This window comes from Diabrotica virgifera, chromosome 3 (assembly GCF_917563875.1).
Source record: "Diabrotica virgifera virgifera chromosome 3, PGI_DIABVI_V3a".
In the NCBI taxonomy this organism is placed as follows: domain Eukaryota; kingdom Metazoa; phylum Arthropoda; class Insecta; order Coleoptera; family Chrysomelidae; genus Diabrotica; species Diabrotica virgifera.
Window position 1 is genome coordinate 221,640,668 of NC_065445.1, and position 10,980 is coordinate 221,651,647.

At 33.4% G+C, this 10,980-nt stretch overlaps 1 protein-coding gene across 1 annotated transcript; it reads right to left on the bottom strand.

Annotated features, from left to right (window-relative positions):
- Positions 1-9,820: 9,820 nt before the first annotated feature.
- LOC126882694 (general transcription factor II-I repeat domain-containing protein 2A-like) lies at positions 9,821-10,735 on the bottom strand. The gene has a single exon (XM_050647672.1). The coding sequence runs from the start codon at positions 10,733-10,735 to the stop codon at positions 9,821-9,823; it is 915 nt and encodes a 304-aa protein (XP_050503629.1).
- Positions 10,736-10,980: the final 245 nt, after the last annotated feature.

Here is a 10,980-nt window from a genome sequence, read left to right on the forward strand (position 1 = left end):
TACCCAAATCTTAGTATTCAAGCTTAAATAACGAAAATGATGTATTTTATAACATAACCTTATTAAACATTTGTCAAAGTACTTACAAATATCTATCAAATGAGACCCCGAACAAGTTGATAGCATTCAAATTTATGCACCAAATATTTTCAAAATTTATCTTTTAAATTTTTTTCCAACAAAGTTATTGTTTTTTTTTTAAATAACTCCGTTAATTTTTAAGATATATTTAATTTTAAGTTACTTCTAATGTCTATTAAACCACGTTAAATTTAATCTTTTAAACCCCTTACTTTTTTTTAAATAAAAGGTTAAATGGCCCCGGTCACATGGTTCTCGCAGCAAAATTTAAGCTTTAAACGTTTTTATCTCTGTTATTTTTTACACTACAGAAATAGTAAAAAGGTAAAATATTTGATACAGAAAAAACTAAAATTTGGTTAAACATATATCACTTTTTACGTATATTGAGTATTTTTGGAGTTATTATCAAAAGAAAATTAAAATTACGATAATTTTAAAAGTTCCGATTGTTTTAAATTACATCTTTTTTCAAAAGTATGCATTCTACACCGGTCAAAATTGTTGAAATCATTACGTATGCTAATATTCTTCTTAGGATTACTATAAATTTTGATTTTTGTGAAAATGGCGTATGTTTTATTTTTCACTTTTTCCTAAAAAGTTCTAAAGGGTTCTCGTATTTTCATCATAACTTCCTTAATTGTGACGCTATTAAATTCTACTGGAGCTCATTTGATAGGTACTCCGAAGTACTTTTACAAGTGCTTAGCAGGCATATTTTATAAAATGCATCGTTTTCCCGTTATTTAAGCTTGAATACTTAGATTTGAGTACCCGTCGAAAAAATATACATGCAATTACCCATAACTCAATTTAAATTAACATTAGTTTAGTTATTTAAGTGAGGAGTGTGTTCAGCTTTTTATTATCTTCAATTTTGGTAATAATAACTTTTTTCTAGAAGCTTACAGTTTTCGAGTCAAACGTGAAAAACCGATTTAAAACATGCATTTTTTCACGAAAAAATAAAATCTTTGATCTTTAATAACTCAAAAAGTATTGATTTAAATTAATAACTTTATATAACAAATTTTGCTTAGAATTTGTCTCTCTATCGATTTGTGGTATTATTTTTTTCACCCCCACGTAAAGTGGTAGTTTTCACCACCACGTGAAATCGCAAGTTGGCATCATGTTACCTTTGTTCCTTGAGGTATCCTCTAACTACTCACCAATTTTCATGAAAATCGATGGAGGTTATCCGAAATCGGAGGTGAAAACCTTCAGTGACTGCACTAAGTGGATTGAAAGATATTTTCCCTAATTTTGACATTGTTTTGCACATTTATTGGTGCTTCCCAGTTGCCAACGTGTCTGCTGAAAGGTCATTTTCGAAAACGTCAAGAATTAAAAATAATTTCCCATCAAGTATGACTCAAGAACGTGTTAACAATTTGTCGATTTTGTCAAGAACAAAATTTTTTTTGAAAAGAAGTCTCTGATGTGATCGAGCTGGAATGACAATTTTTTCTTTTACATATAGGTTTATAAACATCGTAGTTTAAATCCATTTTTAGTGTAGTCTTATTTAAATTAAAATTTCTGATTTTTTTTTCACAAAAATGGTACATGTTTGAAGGGCGGCTACCATAGAATTGCCTAGGGCGTCAATTGACTTAAACGCGGCCCTGACTATTGGTCGTAAAAATAATTAAAATAAAACGGATTTGTTTATTTTTTCATAAGGTACATTTTTCTTACGTAAAGTTGTTTTAATAAAACGAAATCTTTTCGAGTTATTAGCTGAAAACTTTTAAAAACCTTGATTTTTTCGATATAAAACTAACACTTTCGATAGCGAATAAATCGAAAACTATTAATTTTATCAAAAAAATGTATACTTAGAACTTTTTTGCTTAGAATGAATGTTTTTACTAACTTTTGCAGTCAAAATATAATAAAAAATTTACACCCCCATATGGGGTGGCAACCACCCCCATGATAAAAGCGCCTTTTGGCATCTATAGATTATGATCCTTGGACTATCCACTACTTATTATTAAATTTTCATGCAAATCGATCCGTTCTGTAAAAATTGCGAGGTTTTGTCCTATTTTAAGCTTCACTCCTTGGACTATTAGAAGATTGACAAAAATCAGAAATTCATGGTATTTCATTGTTGAAAAATATAAATAGTTGCCCACAATATTATGGAATAAATCCAGAATTTACACCATATAAAGAAAAATGGCGCAAGAAGCCTGCGATATTTTTTGATGATTTGCCTGGGCCTAGTAGCGACGTGACTGATAATTTTGAGCCCGCGACGTAATATTTCGCTGTCAAATATTTAATATTGTCGTAGATTGTATAATAATCAACGTAACCAAAAGATTTAATGAGGCAAATTAAATTCATTCGCTATTGGACATTTTATGGACATTCCGAGATGAAGATGACGACATTGAAAATTGATATATTGCGCCAGTTTTATAAAGAAGACATCAGTAAAGAATTTATAGATCAAAGATGAAATTTTTCATTTGAGAGCGATATAGAAGGATAAAATTGGCGAATCTCAACTTTCTCCAATAGATTTACTTAAGGCTATGGGTACATAATTCGCAAATATTTTACGTGTATCCCTACTTTTTCTGTCTTTACACGGCAAATTACGTCTAGTAAAATTCACACTGGTATGGATATGTAAACATTACTAGAATGTCATTCTACTTGAAAATGTCATCATTAATTTAAAGAGATGGATTTTGAATGTTCTTGGATAACTGTTATTTTTATAATTGCAAATTATTAATTCAGTTAATAAATGTGATAATTTTTTCACTAACTATGTATTCAGTAATTGTAATAATTTATTTGTACAACAAAAACTAATACTCAATCGAGAAAAGAGGAAAAGTGTTAAAGTGATTTGTTAATAATATATTGTTATGGAACGCTTACAACTTTGAACATCTTTAACAACAAATACTTGGATCACAGAATATATTATCCTGATGTATTCTCTGCTTGGATCTTCCACAAATAATACACAATAAATAACTTTTTATTAAGTTCACGTCTTAAATCAATTATTTATCAAATACACTATATATCAATAATATTTAATCAATAATTCAAAATATTCCCGATGCAATGTCAAATATTTAAAATTGTCACTGATTGTCAGTGTCTGACTGACAATATTATATTCGGCTGAGTGCGTTGTAAGACAAAGATAGATTTGGAAAATATTACCACGGCATTGTGTTCATTTTTTTCGAATCCTGAAAAAACCAATAAATATTTTTGAAAAATTTAAACGCAGAATGAAAGACTAAATTGTTATCGAGGGCCGAAAATCCCTTAGAATAAATAAATAGTTTATTTTGAATGAGATATTTGAAATTAAAAATCACACTAGATTTTCTCTTAGTTTTTCACCCTTGTAACTTATTAAAATAAACATTATAGAAGTTCTCAGGGACTTTCGGCCCTCGCTAATAACGTAATCTTTCATTCTGCGTTTAAATTTTTCAAAAATACTTATTAGTTTCCTCAGGATTCGAAAAAAATTAATCCCCATTTGAATAGCATTGCAGCCGAAAATACGTACCGATCCTCTTAATAAAATTAAACATCTCAAATTGGAATCATTATTTGCTAACGTCATTATTGCGTTAAGAATATTTTGCACATTACCCGTGACACTCGCAGAAGCGGAAAGATCCTTTAGTTGACTTTATCGAATAAAAAATTCTATGCGATTGATAATAAAACAGGATCGGTTAACTGGCCTAGCAACTTTGTACATTTTGAATGATTTGGTAAAATCATCCGATTTTTCGAAGACATCTTTGCCAATCATAAAACTCGAAAAGCACCTGTATTATAAATATTTTCACTATTATTAATATAATCAAAATTTAATAAAGTTTACATTTAAAATGTTTATTATTATTTATTATTGATAATTTTATATTTTTTGGGATGTAAGGGATAGTGATGCGCAATACATAGCCTCTCCTATTCAAATGTCAACCTCACTTGCCCGTGAGATGATCTCGATTATGATCATCCGGTACATCCTGCTAGATAACAAACGAGGCGCTGACGTCCGAGTGATTGCCGGTATAAGCAATCCCCCAGTTACTGACCAACAGCTTCGGGTGGAAGAGTCGGTAAGTGGAAGGGCACCTTCTTGTCCTAGAAATGAGAAATCATTTCTAAAGGCGGACGAACCAGGCATGGTCAACGGCGTGGAGATGCATAAGGCAACGGGAAACCAATGCATTAAAGGCTCATAGAGCATCCCTAGTTAATCATCGTGACTATCAACATAACCAAACACTCTACTGATCATGAAACTCGGAAAACAAGATTCGGCAGAGGAGGAAACTCACAAGACTGCAAGGCCTCCCCGGTCGTCAACATGCGAAAATCTTGCAAAGTAGCGACTTGGAATGTTAGAAGTCTACATCAAGCTGGAAAAGTACATAATGCCGTTAAAGAAATGGAAAGGCTGAATATAGACATTTTAGGAATCAGCGATGTCCAATGGCCCGACTCAGGAAAGATGAAAATCAACAATAAAACAATATACTATTCAGGAAGCCAAGACGGCACACACAGATATGGTATCGGGATAATACTAAACAAACACATTAATAAAGCTGTAATAAATTTCATTCCATACTCCAACAGAATTATCGTCTTACAATTAAATCAGAATAAACCCAAATTAAACATAATACAAGTTTATGGTCCGACTGTGGACAAACCAGAGAGCGATATTGAAACTTTCTACGAAGACCTAGACAATATTTTAAAATCCATTAAAACGCAGGATGTTACAATTATAATGGAAGATTTTAACGCAAAGGTTGGAGACGAAAAGTAGAAGAATGTACAGGAGGATATGGTCTGGGCAACAGAAACGAAAGAGGTGACAGGCTTATCAAATTTTGCCAAAATAATAATTTTGTCATAACTAATACATTGTTTCAAAATGCCAAAGAGAAGACTATATACCTGGAAGTCACCAGCAGATCAAGAAGGGAGAATTGTAAGAAACCAAATAGATTATGTATTGATTAGAGAAAGATACAAGAACGCAATTATATCTTCAAAAAACTATCCAGGTGCCGACATAGGATCAGATCACAACCCAGTAGTGACCAAAATTGGGCTCAAAATGAAAATAATAAAACGCAGAACAAGAGATGTAAAAATCGATACAAGTAAACTAAGAAACCCACTCATAAAACAACGCCTGACAGATGAAATTAATAACCGTTTAATGAATGTTAAAGAACAAATCCAGCAAAATACTGAAACAGAGACAAAATGTTTATTAATAAAGACAGAAATAGATAAATGTCAAAAAGAAATTCTTACACCAACCAGATACAAAAAGAAACAATGGATGACGGAGAAAATCTTAGATTTAATGGAAGAAAGACGTCAGCATAAAAACAAAGATAATCAGATGTACAAAAATGTGGATAAACAAATAGAATCCAAAATTAAGCAGGCTAAAGAACAATGGTTAAAAGAACAATGCGCAGAAATAGAAGAACACCAGAAAAGACATGATAATTTTAACACACATAAAAAAATTAAGGAATTAACTCAGAACAACAGAAAAAGAAAACCGGGAATACTAAAAGATACAGATGGGAAACTTGTGTTGAGTACTAACGAAAAATTAAAGAGATGGACATAATACATAAATGAATTGTTCAAAGACAATAGAACAGAGCAGATGGAAGTCGAAGTAGAAGATGATACGGTTTTGAAGGTATTAAAAGAAGAAATTAAATCAGCATTAAAAAACAGCAAAAATGGTAAAGCAGTAGGTCCAGACCAAATCCCAGTAGAAAGCTTAAAATGATGAAACCTTAGACATTATCGTAGACTTGTTTAACACAGTGTACAAAACAGGAAACATACCAAAACAATGGTTACTCTCAACCTTTTGTGCTATCCCTAAAAATACAATACAATACAATACAATAACAATATCATTAGTAAGTAACATTCTCAAATTATTCTTGAAAATAATTCATGGTCATATAAATAAAAAACTAGAAAAAGGAATAGATGATAGTCAGTTTGGGTTGAGAAACAGACTAGGAACTAGAGAGGCGTTATTTGCTTTTAATGTGTTAGCTCAAAGATGCATGGACATGAATGTGGATGTGCATGTTTGTTACGTTGATTTTGAGAAAGCTTTTGGCAAAGTAAGACATGAAAAATTAGTCCAAATTCTAAAGACAAAAACATAGACAAAAGGGACTTACAAATAATAACAAACCTTTACTGGAATCAAAGAGCACAAATTGTAATAGATAACGAACCCAGTCCAGAAATTGAAATCAGGAGAGGAGTTCGGCAGGGATGTATTATGTCTCCATTACTCTTTAATGCATATAGTGAAGTCATTTTTCAAGAAGCATTGCTATCTCAAAGTGAAGCAATAATAATTAAAGGAAGATCTATTAAGAACATAAGATATGCATATACCGTGATTATGGCAAGCTCTGCTGAACAACTCCAACTACTACTAAACAAAACAAACAATTTCTGTGAAGAATATGGACTAAAAAATCAATATAAAAAAGACCAAATACATGATAATAACTAAGAAAACAAACATACAAACAAGCATATATTTGGGAAATGTACCGATAGAAAGGGTTGATAAATACAAATACCTAGGAACCTGGATTTCAGAGAAAAATGATCAAAGAAGAGAAATAAGGACCAGGATAGAAATAGCAAGAAATGCGTTTGTAAAAATGAAAACAGTTCTCTGCAACAAAGACCTTAGCTTAGAACTGAGAGTAAGAGCTTTGAGATGCTACGTGTTCTCGATACTACAATATGGACTTGAAAGCTAGACATTAAAGCCACAAGACATAAATAAGCTACAGTCATTTAAAATGTGGTGTTACAGAAGGATGCTTAGAATAGCATGGACACAGAGGAAAACGAACACGGAAGTATTGCGAGAAATGGGTAAAGAATGCGAAATAATAAACACAATAAAAATAAAAAAGTTACAATATCTGGAACACGTAATGAGGGGACCGCGATAAGAAATGCTAAGACTGATAATACAGGGGAAGATAAGAGGCGGAAGGAGTATAGGAAGAAGGAGAGTGTCATGGTTAAAGAATTTAAGGGACTGGTTTAGATGCAGTTCTATAAAACTCTTTAGAGCAGCGGTGGACAGAGTAAAGATAGTGATGATAATATCCAACCTCCGATTAGGAGACGGCACTTGAAGAAGAAGAATTTTATATTTATAAAAATTAAACAATTTTTTCTCTCCTCACTTTTTGCCGGGGGCCCGATCTTCACTTCTTATCGGGGCCCGCTCATCCCTATCGGCTGCTCTTTGTAAGACCAAAGGGTTACATATGTGTGACATTTTTATGCAGTAATAAAAGTGTATAATAGACGTGAATCGTGCAAGGTAGGCTTTGGTTTCAACAACGCTTCTCCACTACTAGGTATCGATGAATTAGAAATTTTTAAAATGTGAACATTCCAAATCGATAAATTGAAAGTAGAGGATTCACGTGTTTACATTATCGGATCAACATATTTGAAGTATTTGAAAATAACAATTTTTTGGTGAAATAATAAGTCTTGTAAAGAGTGACTGACGAATATAATGTACGTGAATACTCTTGTACATTATCAAGAGATGAACAGCGAGCATTTTGAACATTTAACATTTTTTTTATCGTTATGTACGTGTAAATTAGGAATAAAAAGTTCTTTAAAAATGTGCAAAAATATGTAGGGTGTCCCACTTAAACTAAATAAGTTGAGAATAACCGGTAAAACTATAAGTAGAGTAGAAACAAAAAAGCGTTAGATTATAGATACATTATTTACCACCATACTCGCATGAAAAGTTCCATGAATAGAGTCTTTTTATCAAAAAGGAATAACCATTTTTAATTTCGTTGCAACACGAAACTACAGCCGCATCATATTCTAGTTCAATCAGAGAGTGCAGCAAGCACCTCTACCGGTTTCGAAACTTATCAATCTCTCATCAGAAGGCACATATGCTGCTCTCTCTGGCCCAACCAGGACAAACCCCGGCGTGCAGTTACGGATTGCAACGAACGAAATGGCAGGGATGTCCTAGCGACAACTGCTAGACAAAGACTAAGTTTTCAATATAGTAGCACATAAAACAATATTAAAAATATTACTCTACACCCCAACAGATTGAAAACAATGGGAACTCTCTCTGGTTACACCTCGGAGGCTTCTAAAATTTGCAAGCCATAACGGATGCTGAGACTAAAGAAGATGCGGGAATTTTAGAATTTATCATTCACGTCCCATCTGCTCAGCGCGGTGAGAGACTAATACGTTTTGAAACCAGTAGATGTGCTTGCTGCACTCTCTGAACTAGAATATTATGTGGCTGTAGTTTCGTGTTGCAACGAAATTGAAAAAGGTTATTCATTTTTGATTTACATGTTAACTCTGATTGGAGTACGAAGGGAACCATTCTCGTTCGCTGATGGGAGGTGAGCAGATGGGACGTGAATTATTAATTGTAAAATCCCCTCATTTTCTTTAGTCTCAGCATCCGTTATGACTTGCAAATTTTAGAAGCCTGCGAGGTACAACCAGAGAAGGTTCCCATTGTTTTTAATCTGGTGGGATGTAGAGTAATATTTTTAATATTGTTTTATGTGCTATTAGATTGAAAACTTAGTCTTGTGCTAGCAGTTGCCGCTAGGGCATCCCTGCCGTTTCGTTCGTTACAATCGTAACTGCACGCCGGGGTTTGTCCTGGTTGGGCCAGAGAGAGCAGCATATGTGCCTTCTGATGAGAGATTAATAAGTTTCGAAACCGGTAGAGGTGCTTGCTGCACTCTCTGATGGAACTATAAGATGATGCTGCTGTAGTTTCGTGTTGCAACGAAATTGAAAATGGTTATTCATTTTTGATTTACATGTTTACTCTGATTGGGGTACGAAGGGAACCATTCTCGTTGGAACTTTACCGCGCTGAGCCGATGGGACGTGAATTGTAAAATTCCCTCATCTTCTTTAGTCTCAGCATCCGTTATGGCTTGCAAATTTTAGAAGCCTCGGAGGTGTAACCAGAGAATGTTCCCATTGTTTTCAATCCGGTGGGATGTATAGAGTAATATTTTTAATATTGTTTTGTGTGATAATACAGACCTGTCCAACATAATTTTGTGGAGGGCCGGATTTGTAATTTTGTAACTGTAGCGGGCCGACTGACTATTGGATGGATGGATGTGCGCAGTGTTGCCACATGTCTTGGACAAAATTTCGGTAGGCTGCTGCTAATTTTCAGGTAGAATCCATCAAATTGCGGTAGATTTTTTTAGGTAGAAGTCGTCAAATTTCGGTAGTCTTTATTTTTTGCTTTTTTTGCTATTACATTGCAAAAAAGTGATACTTTAAGTATGGGCAGCAAGTATTGAAAGATAAACTACCTTTTTTTTTAGTAAAAAACAGTAACTTAAGTAGATAAGTAGGTTAAATAGGAAGTAGGTACTTATAATATAAGTACCTAGAAAAAAAGTAAATAAGTTGGATATCTTTATTTCAAATACCTAGGTATTTTTTATATACAAACAAAAGAAAATCAGTCAATAACAAATTGAAATCAATGAAATATTTAACAAAAAAACAACAGTTAATAAAAATATACAAGAATATTGTCTACGTCCCTACGTTATTAAGGAAGAAAACCTTAGTTTTACTTATCACTCTAAAAACCTTATTACTAATGAGATGTTTGACATTTTTTCTGTTTGCACAGTGTATCTATGTCAGCTGGTATTTTAGAAGTAGCTATGCGCAGAATGCCTGTCAGATGATTGTCTGATAAAGATGATCTCGTTTTCGATTTATTATATTTCATGCGAGAAAAAAGCTGCTCGCAATGATATGTACTACCAAATAAAGATATTTGTTGAAGAGCTAATTTGGTAAGGTTTGGGTATTGGTTCCGATTAATATATTTTTTATAAAACTCAATTAATCCGTTCGGAAGGCAACTTTGATATGCCGTTTTTAGAAGAGAGTCACTTTGCAGTTCAATCAATTCCATCTGTAAGTTCAGCACAGCACCATCAATTTCAATTTCAAACGGATTTTGGAACACTTTCATGTTAGGAATTTGTAATTTGAAATCTACGAATCTCTCTTCAAACTCATTCCTCAATCTTTGCAACAATGACACGTACTTGGCTAAGTCCAACATTTCTTGATTTCTGGCAGATAGAGTCTCCCAATGAACCAACTGTTTTTGTTCCAGTTGTTTTTCTAACAATATGAGCTTCTTTGTGAAAGCTTGAATGTGTTCATATAACTGCGTGCATAATTGATCTTTTCCTTGCAGTTTTAAGTTAAGATCAGAGAGGTACTTAGTAATGTCAACCAGGAAGGCCAGATCAGCCAACCACTGCTCATCAGTTAGGAAATCAATTTCTTGACCTTTGTTTTCAAGAAAAATCTTTACTTCGTCGAGCAACGAATAGAATCGTTTAAGTGTGGATGCTCTACTGAGCCAGCGAACGCTACTGAAGTACACGATGTCTTCGTGATCTGAACCGACATCAGACAGAAAAGCCTGGAACTGTCTGTGATTCAGTCCTCTTGCACGTATAAAATTAACTGTCTGCACTACTTTATCCATCACGTGTTTCAATTCAAGTTCTTTTGCACACAGCTGTTCTTGATGAATAATACAATGATGCTGTATGATTGTATGTGTGACGTTCTTGCGCATTAAAGCTGCAAAACCACTTGTTCTTCCTGTCATTGCTGGCGCACCGTCTGTAGTCAATCCGCAAAGATTTTCGATTCGTAGTTCATATTTTTCTATGCAACTCTTTACTTCTTCGTAGATATCTTTTCCGGTGGTTGTATCTTTCATTGAAC

Coding starts and splice junctions, on each gene's coding strand:
- LOC126882694 (XM_050647672.1), bottom strand. CDS start 10,735: ATGGATAAAGTAGTGCAGACAGTTAATTTTATACGTGCAAGAGGACTG.